A 21,030-nucleotide genomic window follows, 5' to 3' on the forward strand; every position below is an offset into this window, starting at 1 on the left:
AACCGCAAGCATTTTGGAAAAAAAAATCCTGGATTGTCTACATTAAAATCACAAGCTAATTTGCAACTGCAGTTTTAGGTGATCCAAACCTCATACCCACTAAATCAGGACATGCAGAATTAGGATAATCTGCTAATAATTGCAATAGTCACACTGTGCGTGAAGAGGATGGCAGCAGTAAGACTTCTCCAAGTTGTAAGATATTTAGGTATCCATGTAGCATAACATTTCTTAGGAGATGCGAGGAAGAGGGGGAAAAAGATATCTTAAAATATTTTGGAAGCTCATTGAAAATAATATTTAAAAAACAGATTACCAGTCCCACTAAATTATCAGTCACTAAATGAATCATTCCTCATTTTCTGAATCATCATCCTTAAGTCCAAATCTGAAGAACAGGAGGAAAATTCAGGTATTAACCATGAGTGATTATCCTTGTCCACCTTGCTTATTGTTAGAATATAGCAAACAGAGGAATCTGTGCTTTGAGAAACCTTAGTTACAGGTATTTGTAAAACAATATAGAGAGAAACTATTTGTGTATCTTTTTATAAAATTAGTTTCTAAAAATACTGTCTCATAGAGCCAACAAAAATCATTATGTCTTATTATGAAGTGAACATGACAAAAGACAGTGAAAAACCATAGCATATATTTTCAATTAAAAAAATAAACAAGACAATACAGTTTAACCTCCCTGAATAAGAGTTGCTATCCAAACTATATGCTACTACTATTAAATGCAAAGAGCACTTAATGGTATTTATTGCTGGTTTTGCCCAGAAGGTTACTTTTCTTTAATGTTACTCACATCATCTTCTTTGGTTCCACCCCAGAAATTAGTCCCACCAGCATAGCTGGGAATGTTTAGCACAGCTATGCCCTGCAGACTTGGAAGGGGGATGTACTGTCCGTCACACTGTAATGGATAAAAGCTCATTCAGTATATAAATAATGTGATAAAAGTAATCAGCCATTTTTAACACATGAAGCTTCAACAGAACTGGCAGGGGAGGACAGAGTTGTTAATGGGTTTGACACAAGCCTATTCCACCCATGTTGTGAAGCAGCTCCAATACAAACCTCCATTTTCACATCCCTTATTGTGAAATTCCTCCTGTACTTAGACCATGTTCTGTCTATCAAGGATTAAAAATTGTTTTGCAATGAAAAAAGCTACCTCCCTGAGTGTACACAGTAAGATCACCATGGACATTACAAAAAGCTTCATTTACCCATTCAATGACTAGTTTTCCATCATATATTGGCACTCCTGAAATTGCAATACACTCATCAATTAGGTAAATCCATTGGGGGGGGTGGGGGCGGCAAAATTAAAAAAAATCGAAGACTATTTCTAGCATAGCCACAAAGACGTAGTTAAATGTGTTGTTAGCACTGTATGCTTGGCTTCCTGTAAAAATAACTTCACTCTCCTCCCAAAAGCGCAAAGGTAAATCTAGGACTGACCCCACAGCTGTTACCCTGGTTGTTACTCTGTTGTTGATTTTCTCCTATGACCAACCGTTCAGTCCTTCTTTCCTTCCACTTCATCCTCCAAAACCCATATGCAACTCCCAAATCCTGCTCAACACGATCACAGGATGCTGTAGGTCAATCTCACCCTACTTATGGCCAAGAGTAGATTTACATAATCAGTGAACTTGCTCTTGACTTCCCACAGTACCACTTCCTGCACAGGTGAGCCCAATGATCTCAAACTGCTCCCCTGGGCTAACACGTGCCATCCTGCTTGAAGCAAGTTGGAAATAAAAGGTCATAAATGCAGGCATCACTTTGGGGATCACGAATTTGCAGGTGAAGCTGCCTTTGAAGAAGATTGCTAGATGACCGCTAGTTGCCAGTCCCACAGAAGGATCTTAAAATCATACAAATGAAATGGAAATCCTCAGGAAATAAGGACAAAATCGGTAGCAATTTTATCAGGAGGAGAAAGAGATGCAAAATCATTTCCAGAGTATGCTTAGTGCTCTTTTTATGATTTAATCGCAGCAATAAGACAGAATTTAACATTTTGATAAAAATGTGACAGTATCCAAAATATGCTGTGATATTAATAGATGCTGCACAACCACTTCTATTATAGCAGAGGTCTGCCTCCAGTTCCTGAAATTGATATTTTTAATTTTCCAATACTTTGGACCTCATCACACGTTTTAGCATAAGGCTAATGCTATGCAAGGCAATTTCTACTTCCTGGTTTATTTCCAGAAATATTAAAAAATAATTATAGAAAGGTCAGATTTGAATGCTTTATTGAATCTTATTTGAATCTTAGTGAAAAGATCCTTAAATTAGAATTCTATCTGCAGCATACATAATGTTCTTTCCTGTCATTATATTTGCTAACTACTGCATAATTCTTTGATAATTACTCAATCCTTAGATAACAGCAATCTGCTGCTGCCAGAGAAAATCCTCCTAGATCTCAGAGGAGTGAGAAAGAGTTCCAGTAACTTGAAATTATTCTTCCAACTTAAAAAGCTATCTTCACATAAATATCATGAACTTCCATATGAAATACTTACGATGACATATGTTCTCTGTCAAAATCCAGCCTAGATACTCCTTGGGTGAAAATAACTGTAACTATCCCGTGGCTTTTTTTTTGCATTTGGTAATCATTTAGAGCACCTTCAAGTTCCCAGTATCATGAAGAAAACTTAGATTAAATGGCAGAACTTAAAAGACAAAACCCCCTATGTTTAGATCATTTACACTGCATTTGTAGTTGCTGTGATAAAATCTTACTTCTTTTGTGTGAATGTCTCAAACACCTACTAAAGAACGTCTCTACGGGTGTAGCTGGGCTTCTTGTGGTACACATTCAGAATCTCCTCTCTTCTGTCAGGAATTTTTGACTAAGATGACCTGTGTGTTTTCCCTATATGTGTAATCAAGTTTTCAGATAGTTTAAAGTTAACCTGAAGGATTAAGACTCCTTATCTCTTTCCTTCTGTTTAGTGTATATTTGTTTCCGCTGTCTTTAAAACCTGGTTGCCCCCTTGATGCAGTGAACATCAAGAAACATATCCTACCTAAATGTTTTTTGTTTTTTGTTTTTTTTAAACCCAGTAATTACAAGAAACATTATACTGGCTATTTTGTGATATTTAAGTACTGACATTTTACTCAAAAAAATAAAACCCACCTGGGGAACCACCTTTTACATAGCACATTTTAAAACAGTGCCTTTGAGATCAGCTTGGGTTGACACAATAACTCTGAAAGGTTTCAGGAGGAAGCCCAAATTCTTCACTACACATTGTAGAAGCAAGAAACTAATTCTGCCCATAAATGAAATTTACCTCAAGTTGAACTTTTTGTTCTAAGTTCTTGTAAGTCCTCTGCAGTAGCTCTTTTGTGCCAAGAACTCCATACCACATCATGTTTTTTGTCCGACTTCTGAAAACAAGCAAAACAAGATTCACATGTTGAAATTCAGACATTATTATGCCTTGCATTGGTAGGATGAGAAAAAGTTAAGAAATCCAAATAGAGGCAAGGAAAATAAAATAATCAAAAAGTCTTGGCTTTGTTGCTGACAATTATATTACCTGCACTTTTCAGGGTGCTCTTCTCGTTTGTTATTAAATTCTAGTGAAATTTTTGCATCTAACCCAATTCCAAAGTAGTTGTTCATGACACATTTTTCTGAATACCCCTCCCTGTTAGAAGAAAAGAGATAATTAGGTGTACAGCTGGACAGCACATGGACACACAGAGCTTCGACCAAGATTGCGGCTGGTGTCAGAACAGATACCTCAACCAAGAGATGTCAAGAGATGTTTCCTCTGAGTCTCTCTGAGGAAACCCAACAGCAGTTGAAGAAACTGCTTTAATCTTTACGGGGACACTCTCCTTCCTCCACTATGAAGTGCCCAGAACTGCTTCAACATCTTGCTGGCGGCTGAGGTTGCGTTCAGACCAGCGGTTTGGGCAGGAAAAGCCAGCTCTGAAGGACTGCTGTCCTCCTCCTCTCAGAGCCACTGGGCAACGGGCAAGTGAGCAAATGTCTCCTAAATTTGAGAAGAAACTTCTTCTCAGTGAGGGTGGCAGAGCACTGGAACAGGCTGCCCAGGGAGGTTGTGGAGTCTCCTACTCCGGAGACATTCAAAACCCACCTGGACGCCTTCCTGTGTAACCTCATCTGGGTGTTCCTGCTCCAGCAGGGGGATTGGACTGGATGATCTTTCAAGGTCCCTTCCAATTCCTGACATTCTGTGATTCTGTGATTCTGTGAATTCTGCACTACTCATAACTTAAATGGCACAATCCAGCCTGTTTTCAGAACCTGAGGTCTACTGCCAAACGACAGCAAAACAGAAACTCATAATGGAAAAAAAAAAGATTAAAAAAAGCAAACTAAAGCAAAACAGTAGATTTGGGGAAAAAAATAGTTTCTTACAGTGAATCCGGATCCGGGTCAATAAATGGTGTAGCACCAAATGGATCAATGTTTGCTAGCAACATTTTGCTAATAATTGAACTTCCTGCAATAGAAGCAGCGAGACCAGCCCTCAAGCCTGATTTAAAAGAAAAACAAACAAACAAATTTGTATTTGATAAACAGAGAAACATATTGTCGTAATATAAGCCACATACTGAGAGACACAATATTAAATCTGTACAGGGAATGATTATGATTCTATCTCAGTTTTTCTGTATATCATTTATCTTTCCAGGTCTCTGACTCTCTTGAGCAGAAAGGTGCTTAATACCACCACTGAGAAATTTAAAAAAAAAAAAAAAAAAGAAGGAAAATTCAGGATTTCAGGCCAACACTCACTGGCTGGCATAGTAACCAAATGGGTGATGTAACATCCAAAAAGATTACTGGAACTTTTTATTTAGTTTAATCTTCCTATCCAAACTGTCCGTGATTTTCCTTTGGTCCTTTCTAAGGAATACCCTCACCATTTTTACAACTGGAAGAGTCATAGTTTAACTTAATTTGTGGAAAGGTCACAGCCCTGCCATGCCTACCTTGACTAATAGCAAAACCACTCTACAAAACGCTGTGGAACACATGTAAACAAAGAAAGCACTTTCTAAAAGCTTTCACTTAAATTGACCTAAAGAAAAATATAAGCTCAGTTCGATTATGTTTTAGCTAAACTAATGAAGTTAATTAAAACAGTGGTTTACTGGTGCCTCCTAGTACTAATTGCATTTTGATAAAAGCTGATTTTTTTCAACTGTTTTTACTGCACAGCAGCTTTCTGTAGTTTCAGTTCTCCATTTACTAAGATGTGTCTACAGACTCTTCTTATTCAGATGTTTGAACCTTACATGGCTCTGTCCCTCAGCCCCTCCATAGCCTCCACCGATTAGGATCAATGATAGAACGGGGGCACCAGTGGGTGAAAACTTGGACACGAGCTGGCAGCATGTGCACGCAGCCCAGAATGCCAGCTGTATCCTGGGCTGCATCAAAAGGAGTGTGACCAGCAGGTCGAGGGAGGTGTTTCTGCCCCTCTGCTCTGCTCTGGTGAGACCCCACCTGGAGTCCTGTGTCCAGCTCTGGAGCCTCAGTACAGGAAAGACATGGACCTGTTGGAGAGGGGCCAGAGGAGGGACATGAAAATGGTCAGAGGGCTGGAACAGCTCTGCTGTGAGGACAGACTGAGAGAGTCGGGGTTGTTCAGCCTGGAGAAGGTGCCAGGGAGACCTTACTGCAGCCTTTCAAAATATTGAGCGGGAAGTTGTGCATGCCCCATCACAGGAAGTGTACAAGGTCAGGTTGGACGTAGCTGTGAGCAACCTGATAGTGGTAGGTGTCCCTGCCCAAGTCTGGGATGTTAGACTAGATGATTTTCACATGTCCCTTCCAACTCAAACCACTCTGTGATTCCATGAATCTAAGATCCTGAATTTCATTTTTCATCCTCCAGAATAGAGGAGGATGCTACAATCTGCTACACTTGGTGTTGTGCCACATGATCAGGAATCTTCTACATTCTTCTGCATTTCCTACAACACAAAGATGTGTAGATGTGTATGTCAGTTCAAAGAAATTCAGCGCTCCTGGCATGAAGTCAAAATTGCTACTTGACAGCAAGCAGGGGAAAAAGAGGCAAAATTAAAGTTGTGTGAGGAACAGTAGATTTCAACATCATAATTACCTGGACAGATAATCCTAGTGTTAAGTACTGGGAGGTTTTCTTTGCTTGCAGCCAAAGCTGGAGCAGAGAAAGAGCCTGTTTGAGAATGGATACCTCGGCTTGTACGTCGATCTGGAGATCGTGGTGCAGTTTTCGCTGTGCAGAAGTAAAAGTAATAGCACTAATTAGACCTAATGTGACATTATGAAATACATAGCTTTTATAGCCCTGACAATATTTCAAAAACATTAATTTAATCTGTTACCATTCCATGACAAATGTCCCTTCCCCTCACGCCATAGTTTCTCTTCTAAATACAGGGAAGAAAATTCAGAAACAGGTGAAATGACAAGCACAAATTAAAATGAATAAGTGTGCATGGCATTCAGTATGAGGAGTTTCAAACTTATGGTTCAAGCTACTAGGAAAAACTACCTTATATCCACCTTCAAATGCAATAGTAATCAATGCTGTAGTAAACTTCCGAAAAGCATGTTAATGAAGTAATACGAATTTAAACTTAAATTCAATCTATATTTACTTATAAATATATATATTATACAGTAGATTATTATTTACAACAATTTTAACATAGATAGCTACTCTAACCCACAGACAATGGAAATACCTGATCAACAGCCACACTAATTGCTTCAAGCAGCTAGAATGGCCCCCCTGCCTGCAGCAGGTTTCTGAAAACATCTGACAAAACTTTGGCATCTTTATCTACATCCACATTGAAAACTGCAAGGGAAGGGAAGAAGCCATGTTTGGACATACTTGCCTTCTGCAGTTCAGAGAGATTCTGGGGGACATCAGTTTCCCAGAGGAAACCCAGCAATTCCCAAAATAACTGAAATAACTTATTTGCTAAAATTCTCCAGAAGATGGATCAATAAAACCTCATGACAGATAGCAAGGTGTGGTAGCTGATGTAACTGCTATCCCTGGGGCTGCGTATGGAGGTGACGAAGAAGGACGGGCTTTGCAGAGGGCTGACCTCAGGTGCTGCAATTTACTTTCCTGGCAGACCTTGTTTCACGCAGACTGAGAGAATGAGCCAGTCCTTGCTTTAGCCTGGGGAAGTTAATCTTTGTGAAATTCAGCCCTGTCAGACGTAGCCAGAAATGGGTGCCCCAGGGAAGAAAGTTTGTGTATTAGCAAATGCTTTGCTATAGTATTTCCATGTGTATGTAGAAAGCTTTTGCACACCAGATGACCAGAGACAGACGTTTCTTGGCTACCTCTGCTCACACGTTTAAACTACTTCAGCTTAGGACAATTTCAACTTTGACCACCTGAAGAAGCTCAAAAGAAAAACGGAAATTATTTCAAAGTGATCTGATGTGTTCCTCTCAAAACCCGAAAACTAATTCAGCAAAAATAGAATGATTAGGACTAGCACCAAGAAAACAGAAGAAAAACACCACCACGAATGTGGTGGGGCAGAAAAAATATCCCTTTTTTTGTAGCAGGAGGTGACAGATCAGTTCATCCCAATCATGATAACTCAGCCTGAGAGTAACATGGCTATACTGTGCGAAGCCATTAATGGAAAGAAAATGTGGAGTGGGAAAATCTAGAGACAAAGGTAATAACAAGAACCAGGGTTTAGAAATAGTGTTCAAATCAATTCAGGCCAGGATTTGGGCATTTACTTTTTTTTTTTTTTTTTTAATGATGATAACCTAGCAAGGAACAGTCAACAAAATGGCAAATTCTTTACCCTTTTGTATCCCAGGAATAAGATTACACACCCTTCTGGATGACTTGCTTAAGGCAAACACAAACTATTAGATGCAAGACAGGACTAAGTGGGTGAAATTTTCTGGACTGTTTTATATTAAAGATTTAACAGCTGTATAACAGTCTTAGCAGTTGTCACAAAATTATGACAACCATACAACACAATGACTTGTATCTGTGCACAATAAAACACTGTAATAGTGTTAAAATATGAGAAGGAATAAAAACCACAAGTGATATCTAGCAAGAGTTATTAAATATTTAGAGGAAAGTAATTAACATATAGAAAAATATTATCTTCACCAAATGACCAGGAAGGTCCTTGGAGGGTAAAATATAATATTCAGTACAAAATTAACATCCATTTTTCATAATACTACTGAAAAGTTCACAATGCTATTCACACAGTCTGTTCTCTCTGTACTTGGGAAGAAGGCAGTTACATTAAATAGGAAAATCAACAGAACAGCTGCTCTTTATTTGACAGATGAGACTCACGGGGATAACTGCAATAAAGATAAACTTTTGCTGTTCATGCTCTGATAAAAACAACAGAGCCCTAACGAGTAAAACTGGTGTTTCATTGCAGATAATTGAATTCATGTTTCATGCTTTTTCCCTAAACACCTATCCACTGACAGCTTTAATATGCACTTTATTTCACACATATCAGATGTATGAAGAATCATACAGCTCCCAAATAAATGCAGAAATTGTATTACCAAGAAATAAGGGAGTTTTATATATTTATAAATATGAGAATACATATGTGTATATTTTTATTATATATTTATGGCAATAGGATTGGGTCATCTGTAGGACTGGCATCTTTTACGAGCTACTACTGAAAATGAGCAATATGCATCAATTCCTATAACAAAGGTAAAAGGAGAGGGGCCAAAGAAGAGACAATCATTGATAAAAATCTGAAATCCATTCCTGGAGAAAAGGAAATGTGAGATTCTGAATTAACAGAAGACCCAAGAAACTAAAGACATATTTCTAGGATAGGAGTTACCGACACAGGCATGAGCTTCAGAGCAGAGCCTCAGGAGGACATAATCTCTGGAAGACCTTGGTGTGGGTTAGGGTAACAGAAGGAGATGCAAATCCCAAACAAATTTGCCGACAGCTGCTTCTGCCACAGGAAGTTCCTTGCTAAATATCTAGAATATGGCTTTTGCTGTCCACCGGCTACCACTATTTCTCCGTGACCTGCAGTTTATCTCAAGACCTCACCTGCAGTGCATCACTGTCCAGTTGGGTAACATGGCGAAGACTGGAACTTCCACCTATAGTAAGAAACAGCTTTCCTAATGTTACTATGCAGCTTCAGACCCTTGAATAACCCTGACACGTGAACTATCACTCAGCACAAAAGGCAGCGTTGATGTTAGTGACGGGAAATACCCAAACACAGCCCTCTGGCTGGATTGGCTTGATGACAAAACCAAGCAAGGGAGGATGTAAGTGAGGGTCCTATTTAGACAAATCATCCTTCCTTCTTCTACTGCAGCCACTCACTGGCAGATTTCATAAAGGACACAAAAAGGAGAGATTTCACCCTATCATTTGAATGTGGGAATTAGTACCGTGCTATTTCAGGAGATGACTACACTCTAAATATCATTTTATGCATAGTGACTGAACACTGAATAGACAAAAAAAAAGCTACCTACCTATAAGCTGGTCTAAACTAAAATCACTCTATATTCTAACTGCTTTGTACAATCATTGATACAAATCATACAACTGATCGTTGATACAAATAATACAACTGGGTTCTTTATGTCGCATTTTAAAACCCAGCATGGGCTACCCACACACAAATGCTATTGCTTTTTTTGTGGAGGGCTACCTGCGGAGCCCAACAGTGAGGACAGAACAAGGGTCCCACAGGAAAGCAGAAGCACTCAAACAGCAGCAGCTGATAAAAGTCAATCCGACCAAGGACAGAGCAGGTAGAGGGCTCTTCAACTTGGAAAGCAAGAGCACCTTGGTATAGTGGCTTGCTACAAGGCAGCTGATAGCTGCAAGGAACCAGCTGGACTAGTGACCTGTATTTGGGAAAACAATGCAAGACATTTTTCAAGGGAAGAAGCTCTAGGATACTGAAGACTCTGGTTCAAATTTCTGCTCTGGATTAGACAAATAGAGGAGGTGACCTTAGTACTGCCACGTCTCAGGAGACTTCCATGCTCCAGTTTCTCTTACATTCTTTCCTGCTTTACACCATTCCACTTAATATAAAAGACTTAAATTTCATTCTCTTTGTTCCACTAATTGTCTTAAGGTAAGTTCCCAGCTGAGACATCAGAGTTTCATTGTCAACACAATGAATAAATATGCCTATTTCATACAATTTGAAATGACTGAAAGAAATTCCTGTAATGTACCTTAAAACACCTACGACTGAGACATACTATTGCCACCGTTACACAGGCTCTGGTCCTTGCTCAGGTTCAGGTAGGAAGCTGAATGTAACCACTGGATTAAACGCAAGAACTTCTCCCCGCAACAAATACCTTCTCAGCTTTGTAAATCCATTCTAAAAGACGGTTCATCTCATCTCCTGCATTTTTCCTTCAACTTCTATTTATCTAAAACTCTTAAAATTTATTACTAATTTCCAGTGAAACAACATGCTAGTATTTTTAATTATGGAGCGAACTATGCTCCATAACACAACTATAAGGAGACAGCATAATTTAAGATTATTTTACTCCTAATTTACTCACTTGAAGGGGACTCAAGTTCCTTTGTATCTTCCTCTTTTTCCTCTTCTTTGGATTCATCCAATTCTTTGCTATATTCTAGTGGGGACTGGTTCACTTGTTCTTCACTATGAGCATTCTGCTCATCCACAACTGCTTATTAAAAATAACCAAACAAAACCAAACCAGAACATTTCAAGATATTAAAACAAATTCTGCATAAAAGGTAAATTAGCTTTTTTTTTTTCTTTCCCCTGTAGCTTTAAGTTTAAAAATATTAGCAAAAGATTTCTATTGCCAATTCAGTGAAAGAGAGTCTAGCGATCTTTTGCCCATTGATAACAATTTGCTACCAGAAACTTTAGTTTTGTGGAGGATAATAGTTACAAAAAAAACACACATATGCACACATGTGCATACATATATATGCATATATGCAGACAATCATCAACACCCAAATATGCTGCTTGTCTTTTCCTTGCAGCTTGTAAAAAGCACATTATTTTATCTATGTAAAAATGTAGAAATCAAGCTTAAATAACGAAAATTTATGCCAGTGAAGAAAAAAACCTGCACCGTTATTCTATCAGTAAAGATCAAAATGTTGCTGATGTGCACCTTTTTCTGCTTGTTCAATGATCTGCCTCACCGCCTTCTTCAAGCTGTTTGCCCGGAGCATTAACTGCTCCCTCGGTTTGAAGAGTTTCTGGGTGGAAGACTTTGACACACACTCCACTAATTGCTCTTTACTTTCAGACAGGGATTCTTCACTTGAAAACTCCTCTGCTTCTTCTTCTACAATGGGGGGAGTGATGCCTGGGAGAATGGGAGCAGCCTGGGCTTCTGTGTGAAGAGCCTGGAGCAGTAGGTCTAGCTTCTCATTTAACTCGGTGCACTAAGACAAAGTGAAAAAGAACATAAACACACACAAAAAAAACCCACTGACCCTGTGAACATTTAATGAAATTAAGTATCAGATTATAGGGAGGGATCTAATTTCTCCATGCGGTAGGATTTAAAATTGTCTGTGTCTAATTGTTTATGTAAGATCCAAACCCAGGTTCAACATTTTGGAATATCATGAGTAGGCCTGCATTGTTTTTTGCAGATAGATCTTGTGACACCCGATGAGATGAGAGCAATCATAACAAAAATACCTCTACCCTCACACAAAAATAACACACTGTGCTAATCTCAGCCTGCCATGTAAACAGGGTACAGATTAGATCTTACTCCTCTACCAATGGCCAGCAGCACAGAAAGAACCACGACAAATTTGCCCCTACCATGCATTGTAAGAAATTATGGGTGCTCAGTACCCCAATTTGCAGAGATAACCTACGGCCTAGCTGTTCGACTGAAAACACATAGTGGTTTTGGGCTTGCTTTTTGCAACACAGCTGGACATTTAAGCAAGTGAGCTGTCACAGAGCAAAGAGGCTCAAGCCAGAACCAACCACTGTCAAATACCTCTACCCCTGACTGAGCAGTTGCTCTCTAGGTACACTGGAAGAGAGGTGATCTTCTGTCCTTAAGGGAAAGGAAAACAACACTGTTTGGCCCTGGAACAGTAAAAAAGAAAATTCATTTTCTAAAATGTGCACTGAATAAAAATGTGAACCGGGAACTGCCATTTAGCAAGTACATTTCCTGACTCTGGGATTGTTCATGAAGTTTTTTCTTCTTTTCTTTTCAGCTCACGTAAATTTTGTGCTTCATACCAGATCCTTCTGGGGCTTTTCAGTGCTTTTGCAATATGACCTCTACAATTTACAGCTTAAACCATTATTTTCAACACTGTAATCTCTCTTCCCTTTATTCTCCCAACATATTCTGTCTTCGTTATCCCATTGTTTTCCTGTAGCTCATTTAATCCCTTTCAGAGAAAAGTGTAACTCCTAATGCAAAATTTATCTCTATGTACATTACCATGTACTTTATCCTTTCTGAAGGAAAAAGAAAATGTAAACAGAGTTTATAGAGATCTTATAGTTTAAAGATAGTTTGGAAATGACTGTTCTGTGCACTATGAAGAGAAGATTTTTGAAGTCACTGGTTGAAATGGAAACCAAACTGGGTATCCTGGAGAGGTTTAAAAATTACACACCTATAAGCTATAACACAAAAACACAACTGTAAACCAGAAAATAGTCACTGTCTTACTTTAATGGCCATGGTATCAGCTTCCTCTGCATTTTCCATAGGTTTTTCATAAGTCTTCCCTATTTTGGCAACGAAGTCTTTTACAGTTTCACATAATATTCTTCAAATAAAAACAGGAGAGTGGAGAAATCAAATTAAATTAAGTAGATATATGTTTTGAATACTAAATTCTTATGGCAATTGGTTTATGTGCATATTGCAATACACTGTTCTTGTTGGAAACTGAACTCTGATCAGACTTGCAAAGCAGGTGATACTCCTTTCTATAGCTTGCCAAATTCAGGCAATAAGCTTTGAAACAAAAACCCTTTCCCCCTTCTTACTCCAGCCTTTGCACACATTGTATCTAAGTCTCCTATTTCTAAGAAATGAAATAAACACAACTAATTTTATTCATTCCCTTGCTTGTACACCTTCCAGACCAGAGTTGTTAGCAAACTTGCCTTCACTTTGTTAACTTCAAACAGAGTTTTAAAAGCTCTTGTGGGAAGATGAGGTCTAGAAACCATGGTGCAAATCTACTGACTTTAATGGAGCACATCTTAGATGAAAGCATCTGGCCACACACGTGCCATCGCGCTGCCCTCGCTTTCAAACCAGAGCTGACTACAGAGGCTGCAATGAATTTTCATTGTGTAAATCAGAGAAAGACTTGGGTCTTATTGCCTGCGCTGTAGACAGACAGTAAACTCACTAACAAGGTGTGGATAATTGCTTAGTACTGTTCATTTGGTTGGAAGTTATTTGACAGAAACGAAATAGATTTAACAAGACACAGACATAATGTTGAATTTGGAGTTATGGTAATATCCTGCAGTTTAATTTTCAACATGTGCAATCAATGTATGCTTAAAAATGAAATATTCTTAACTTGGTTTTAGCAGAAAAGAAAAAAGAGACGTGATATTCAGATGTATTTTTGAAGATACTGTCACTGGTCTTTTGCATATCACAAAACACAGAAGTTTCTTCACAGAGAAGATACACACAGAATACTTCTTATTTCAGATGATGTCCAAGATTTGCCAAATAATTATATCTGATTTTTAAGTGTTTCAGTTTTGGGGAATATAAACCTGTTTTCTGAGGCCACTATTTATTGAATTGATATAGACAGAGCTATGACAAAGCTACCTAGCTGAAGTTCTGCTTCACATTGGTAAAGTTGTTTGTCCTCTTAACTATATGGATATGCATAAAATGAAACAGAAAGCAGTTAACATTAAGTAGATACCACATTTGCATTAGTAACAATAAATTTCATATTTAAGCTGCATACTGACTTGGAGTGATTTCAACCAACTTTATATTATTACGTGATTTTAAAATAATGTTGGTGTGTTTACAGTTAACATGTCCATTACAATGGCACCACATAAAAATTCTGCAGAAAAAACATCCTCTCTAAAACATATACATCAAGATAGATTAAGCCAGGCCAGCTGGGCCAGCCATAAGAAAATCAGGCTTACACAGAAGGTTATTATGGTTATGATGTTACACAGGGGATTTATGTCACACATGGTACATAAGACCCATCAACTCACTTGGCAGATGATATGACAACTGAGTGCTGATCAGAATTGAGAATTTTTGCAAGATGAGCAGCAACTGAGTCCTCATAAGCAGATATCTGAAAACAGAGAAAAAATAACTTCAATTTCCATGCATTTCAGCAGTTCAACACCAAGTAGTAAGTTAAAATGCCTCCAAAAATAGCAGGATTTTCATTTCAGACCTAATACAAGGACAAGCGGCTGGCAATGCAGATTCTACCTGCATGCTGTATTTTATGTAGCAGATTTTTAATATTCAAAGTGCCACTGCATCTAAGGACTTGATACACAGTTCTTTTCCTTCTGTAGAGAAAACAGTAAGTTATTTCTAGGCTAAAAGTAGTCCATGAGGCAAAAAAATTCTACCTTCTTTTTAGATTTATCGCAACCAAAATTATTATAATATAATATATTTTATTTCTAAAACAAGCACGGTTTCCATGAAACTTTTTAACAGTTTTGCAATATTAGAGAACATGTAGCCTTGGTCTGACATTGGAAACTGAGCTGTGTACAATGCAACCCCATTAAAATCTCAGCCAGTGGAGCACCAGCCCCTTTGCTTCTCCATATCCAGCAAGCTGTCAAAGGTTATAACCTCTTTCCAAATTAAAATAGCCTGAATCATTAAATTATTCAAGAACTTGCTGATTAATTATTGCTTCTCAAGTATTTTTGAGCTAAAGTTGATTTACATTAACTTTCTAAAGGAATATATTATTTTCTTATCTTCAGTCAGACTTTCCATGCCAGTTAATTCGATTAAAGCATCTACTTCTGCCTCATCGGATAGTACAAGCACAAATCTAGTCTGAAAAACAGACTAAATTTTTCTTTAACGTCACTTATGCTTTTCAGCTCTCTGAAAAAACGAGAATATTGGTTGGTATCACCTGATCTAACTTTTATAAATGGCAAAAAGCTTGCTTCTCTCTCTTTTTTTTTTTCTCTCTCTTTCAGAATACAACCCTCTCCAAAATAGTAGGTTTTTTCAGTGCTTACTCCAAACTCAAGATAGCAAACATTTTGCTTTTACAGCTATTAAAGCATATTTTCATATAATTATATAATTACACTATAAGTAATAGTATCATATAATAACACAATACTCTATCATTAGATATAATAATTATATTCTTATTAAAATAATTATATAAAATACAAGATTTTGTTATATAAGAATAAAATATGATATTATGTCCTTATACATAAGATAATATATAGGCTGTTTCAAAAGATGGACCCAATCTCAGGCAGTGTGTCAATTCAAATTGGTTCCATCTTTTTGAAACATCCTGTATATTTCATATAATATAGAAACTAATATATAAGAGATATTTATATAAAAATATATATTTCAGCAAGAAGTTTTTCTGACCACTCTGCTGAAGACTCCTTACCTTCATTCATTTTTGGCAAATAGTACAGAACTGGAAACCCTGATTATTTGAGATACACACCATGAACAGATATTAACTCAGTTCAGTTAGCAGATCACAAAACATCTGTTTCTATTTTTCATGTGAGTGCTTCAATTATAAATATCATAATCCCAGAAGCTCACAGTTCAGTATATAAAGCAACAAAACAGAAGTAAAGGTTCACCTGGCATTCCTCTGACTCGTCTGCAGTCACTGGAAGAATAGAAGGCTTTGCTGGTAATTTCAGTTCATATGACATTATACTCCACCTAAAAGAAAAATAACAGCTTTAAGTTTCCAAATTATTAGTTTTATCTTTTCTCCAACATAGCAACAAAAAGAAAATTCAATGTCACACAACTGTTTAAAAAAAATAAAACAAAATAAAGCATCTGAATTTTTAATTGTAGCTAACTGAACATGGCTGAAATAATTGAGCCTAAAGATAACAATTGGTTTTATTGGTTTTTTGTTAGTGATTTGATGATGAGCCTTCTTTGTGAGCAAATTGTGGGGCATTCAGTACAGGCAACAAAGATTTTCTAGCAAAACACTGACAGTATAAAAGAATTTGTGCAAACTAATTGCAGAAGTCAAAGGAAAATATATGTATTCCTATGGAAAAAGCTCCAAGGTGACATTAGCTTTTCATCTCAACTAGGGGAGGGAGGCATGAGAACCAAGCAAATGATGAAGTATCTTCATTGACATACACAAATATATATATATATATTTTTTTTTTTCCTCTGGTAAAGGACAGTACTTGACAGCATAGACAGTATTAAACCACTAACAGCAACATCCTTCAAATCCTGCTGAAAAGAACAAGTAGTAGCTGCAGGTGGCCTTGGGAGCAAGTTACAGAAATTACAGCAAAAAAAATGACACTGAGGTCTTTTCAGTAAATAAAAAGACAAACCTGATTTAATCTATGAATCTTTCAAAATACCCAGGCCAACAATTATTTCTAAGGATCAGTAACAAGCATTTCTCTATATCTGTAGAAAAGCTCAAAATAAAACAGGACTTGTTTCTGTATTTTATAAAAACCCTAAAATAAAATCCTCTCTGATCACATTCAAGTGTTTGTACCTAGAACAAGAATAAAAAAACACTTGAGAAAAAGGAACAGAGTATGAAATACCCCTCTCAAAACCAGAGTGTTACACCTTCATTGGAATGACACAACCACCACTCCTCTGACTTTTTCAAAATTGAGATTGCTCCCTTGCTTGGTATTTATTAGTGCACATGGAGTCTGTAAAACTGCCCTAAATGGTTTTGAATCTATACAAGTTCTTAATGCTTACAACTTCTTTTAAGAGGCAGCTCTGCAACTTCATCAGTTATGCAATAAACTGTCTCCTTTTGTTCAACCTGGGGAGGAATAACCCCAGGCACCAGTACAGGTTAGGGGTGGACCTGCTGGAAAGCAGCTTTGCAGAGAAGGACTTGGGAGTTCTGGTCAACAACAGGTTGACCGTGAGTCAACAATGTGCCCTTGTGGCCAAGAAGGTCAATAGTATCCTGAGGTGCATTAAGAAGAGTGCGACCAGCAGGCCGAGAGCAGTTCTCCTCCCCGCCTACTCTGCCCTGGTGAGGCCACATCTGCAGCACTGTGTCCAGTTCTGGGCTCCCCAGTTTAAGAAGGACAAAGAATTACTGGAGGGAGTCCAGCAGAGGGCTACAAAGATGGCCAGGGGCCTGGAGCATCTTTCTGATGAGGAGAGACTGAGAGAGCTGGGTCTGTTCAGCCTGGAGAAGAGAAGACTGAGAGGGGATCTCATCAGTGTTTATAAATATCTCAAGGCTGGGTGTCAAGAGGATGGGACCAGACTCTTTTCAGTGGTGCCCAACAATAGGATGAGGGGCAACAGGTACAGAGTGAAGCACAGGAGGTTCCATCTGAATATGAGGAGAAATTTCTTTACTTTGAAGGTGCCAGAGCACTGGAACAGGCTGTCCAGAGAGGTTGTGGAGTCTCCTTCTCTGAAGACATTCAAAACCCACTTGGACACATTCCTGTGTGATCTGCTCTGGTGAACCTGCTTTAGCAGGTGGGTTGGACTGGATGATCTCCAGAGGTCCCTTCCAACCCCAACCATTCTGTGATTCTGCAATCTGTGGAGAACACACTTCCCAGTTTCACCAACCATTCTCCCCTCTGACTCTTCAGGTAAAAATGCCATTGAAGACATGTCCCCATTACTGTCTTGGCCACCCTCACAACTATCATCTGCACTCTAAAAACCAAAACTGAATGTTAAGTCTCTAGGATGGGTTTAGCCCATCAGAAACCCAGACAAACACAAATTTAATCTCATTGTACATCACGTATATGCACATTTAGGTTTACCTGTCTAACATTTTTGTGCTGGCTCGTTCTAGTTTCTCCAAAATCTGAGGAAGTTGTGTATCATCATCACAGGATCCTCCCCAACCAAGGACACGAGCAAGGTCATTTCCAGTACCAAGGGGTAACACTCCTAACTGACACTGAAACACAACACAGGCACAAATCTACTATTGAAAAGTAGAAATAAAAAGCACAAACTATTACAAATGCTTGTTAGTTCGAGCAACAAATGCTAATTATACAGCGGGTGTTTGAAGCTTTTAAATAAAACTCTACAATCCCAATACAACTTGCCCTGTTTACACCAGTGAAAATTTTCATTGAACAGTAACTGTTGAGTTTGGCCCATAGACAGATACATGACAAAGAACCAAGTCAAGGAAAAGTAAGCATACAAAAGTTTAGTCAGTATAGTCAAGGAAAGTTAAGTATACACACTTGCCTGTTTGTGCAAGCTGAGCTTATCAATTTCTGACAAGACCCAACCCACGCTCCCATCTCCACCACACACGAGAATCCTGAAGTTGTCAAACTTCTGAAATAACCGCAAACTGCAGAGAAAACACAGCCTGTTAGAGCCAGTTACATCCACTAGCGAGAGAGCAGTTAAATTCATTAGCAACCGTTACATGAAAATATGGTGCATGGCACCTTTATGGTGGTTGTTTCGTTGTTCTGGGGCATGTGGATACAACCAATTACTTAAAAAACCTATCTGCAGCCCATCAATCGCTGTATATCTCACTTATACTGACATTTCTGACAAATAACATGCCAAGTTTTACTTAAAAAAAGAATCCTTTGATATTGTTTTCAGGATTTTATTGATATTATTTTTCATATTTTATTAGTATTTTTCTAAACTTTTCTAAGCTATGAAATTGCCACTGCTCTATGCTTCCCATGTCAGACAGAAGCACAAGGCACCAATGGGGAACTTTTCATTAGAAGAGATTAGGACACCACAACAGGACGTGCTCCACAACACGGGTGGGCTTTTGCCAGCATGTGACTAACCAAATGCAAGGATAGTTGGAGGCAATTACTACACATAAGGTGATCATGACAATATAACTCCATATAAGTACTAGAATGTCACATTAGATCCTTAAAGCCATATTCTGCTTTCACTTTCTATGGCTCTTCCTCCTGTTCTCTGACTTTTAACAGCTAAAGGATACAACACTTGGGCATTACAGAAAAGAAGGACAACAGAGACAGAACAAGCAGAAAGGTGAGACACAGAGGAAAGGGGAATGAGATGTGGAGAAACAGCCAAGAGGTAAAAACAACAGGGATTTAAACTTAAAAAAAAACCAACAAAAAACTGGAAAGTAGAAACTCTTAAAATAATAAAGATATTTGTTTTTAATGCATGTTATTTTCCAGAATATGTATAATCACAGAATTATTTATAAAAAACAATGTATTACGTTCAAAAATTTTTGAGGCATTTGTATTTTTTCTAAAGAAAATAATGTCACTTGTATACGGTAGACAGATACCTATTCAGAACTAAAGATGCAGATTTTTAAGGAAAAAAATGTTGATACTAGCACAATTTCTCCTGCCCTGAGAAAAGATAGAAAACCTCTTAAAATTACATTCCCTCAAATGATCCAACTCAACTTTTCAGACCAACTAGAAAAAAGAAGGCATGAATTTGACCTTTATGAATGAGCAAGGATGCTTGGGTTGTGGCCACCACTACACAAATTTCATCCCCATCTCTCCAACAATCAAGCCTTAGATTTCGTAGAATGCCTGATGGTTTTAACTGTATTCTTGTTGCAAATATTGTGAGATACACATTTTCTTGACCATTTGCATATGTTGCCTACAACCATATTTTGAATGTAGTTTTCCGAAGATAAAAGTTTTAGTGTAGTCGTCCCTCAGCCACTGCAGACTCCTCCCCTGACATTTGTGTTCAGCATTCAAAAAGATACAGAGCACATTTAGACAACAGGTTTATTCCATAGCTATTCACAACAAAATTACAGAAAAATCTGAATTACACATATGAAATGGAAGAAAAGCACCCAGGCCATGATTTGTAATGGTTTTGAACATTACCAGATACCAGAAGTCAAAACTAAGCAGAAAAAATTTGGGCCGATGGGGTTTGGTTTTGAATTTTAAAGTGAGCTTTTCTAAAAAGAAAATATTATTCTGAAATCCCTTCACCCACCAGAATTCATCCTGAAATTGTGTTATCTATTAGATTTTAATTAAGTTAAAGCAGATATTGGTGATAGAATTATAGCAACAAGGGACAACACAACACTCTACTTTGCACTAAATTTCCTTGCAGGAATGATGGCTCAAGATTTCCAAGGTCATTACCCTAAGTGAGGTCCTCCATTCATTAAATCGAACACCTGAGCTGGATTTAACGACTGTTTGAATCGACGAAGAAACTTTACTCCCTGATTGTCTCCACTCTTTGAGTTAACAAAAACTAAAAGAGGACTGGCACAGGATGGCGGGCATGTGGCTTTCCAGAAACCTGCGAACATAGTTAGAAAGAATGAAATAAATAAGGCTTTCTAATATGGACAACACAAAAAGAAATCATGGGAAAGAGGAAGAAAGAAATGAAGGACAAAAGCAGTACATTTTATCATGCATATAATTTAAATGTAAACTGAATATTAGCCCTGCAAGGAAAAGATAATTGCTAAAGATTTACCAGTTCATTTTTCTCTCTCTGCTATTTTCAGTACCTAGCTTTAGTAAAATCCTGAAGACAATAGCTTTATTGTTTTTCTGCAGTGAAAAAGGTCAACCTTCTAGAATACTTCTCAAATCGTGTCTTCACAGATTATCACATAATTAAACATATGGTTCAATTACAAGTGTTTGGTATTTATTCTGCTTTTTCTTTAACCTTACTGGGCTGAACTGGATCATTCACGTCTCTATGAACTTTCTAAGACTACTCACAGA

General features: G+C 37.8%; 1 protein-coding gene across 6 annotated transcripts in view; it reads right to left on the reverse strand.

The window, feature by feature from the left end:
• Positions 1 to 21,030, reverse strand: part of DGKH (diacylglycerol kinase eta) — a 172,492-nt gene that overhangs the window by 33,012 nt on the left and 118,450 nt on the right. For all 6 annotated transcript variants that reach the window (XM_065054598.1, XM_065054606.1, XM_065054613.1 and 3 more), the window contains 13 exons: positions 20,428 to 20,590; positions 18,524 to 18,632; positions 18,082 to 18,221; positions 15,910 to 15,994; positions 14,296 to 14,381; positions 12,749 to 12,848; positions 11,204 to 11,480; positions 10,610 to 10,738; positions 6,147 to 6,281; positions 4,430 to 4,547; positions 3,579 to 3,689; positions 3,330 to 3,426; positions 812 to 919 (listed from right to left, as the gene is read on the reverse strand). In XM_065054598.1, coding sequence (XP_064910670.1) covers positions 812 to 919; positions 3,330 to 3,426; positions 3,579 to 3,689; positions 4,430 to 4,547; positions 6,147 to 6,281; positions 10,610 to 10,738; positions 11,204 to 11,480; positions 12,749 to 12,848; positions 14,296 to 14,381; positions 15,910 to 15,994; positions 18,082 to 18,221; positions 18,524 to 18,632; positions 20,428 to 20,590 — 1,658 coding nt within the window. The remainder of the gene's footprint in view (positions 1 to 811; positions 920 to 3,329; positions 3,427 to 3,578; positions 3,690 to 4,429; positions 4,548 to 6,146; positions 6,282 to 10,609; positions 10,739 to 11,203; positions 11,481 to 12,748; positions 12,849 to 14,295; positions 14,382 to 15,909; positions 15,995 to 18,081; positions 18,222 to 18,523; positions 18,633 to 20,427; positions 20,591 to 21,030) is intronic.

This window comes from Columba livia, chromosome 1 (assembly GCF_036013475.1).
Source record: "Columba livia isolate bColLiv1 breed racing homer chromosome 1, bColLiv1.pat.W.v2, whole genome shotgun sequence".
NCBI classification, from domain to species: Eukaryota; Metazoa; Chordata; class Aves; order Columbiformes; family Columbidae; genus Columba; species Columba livia.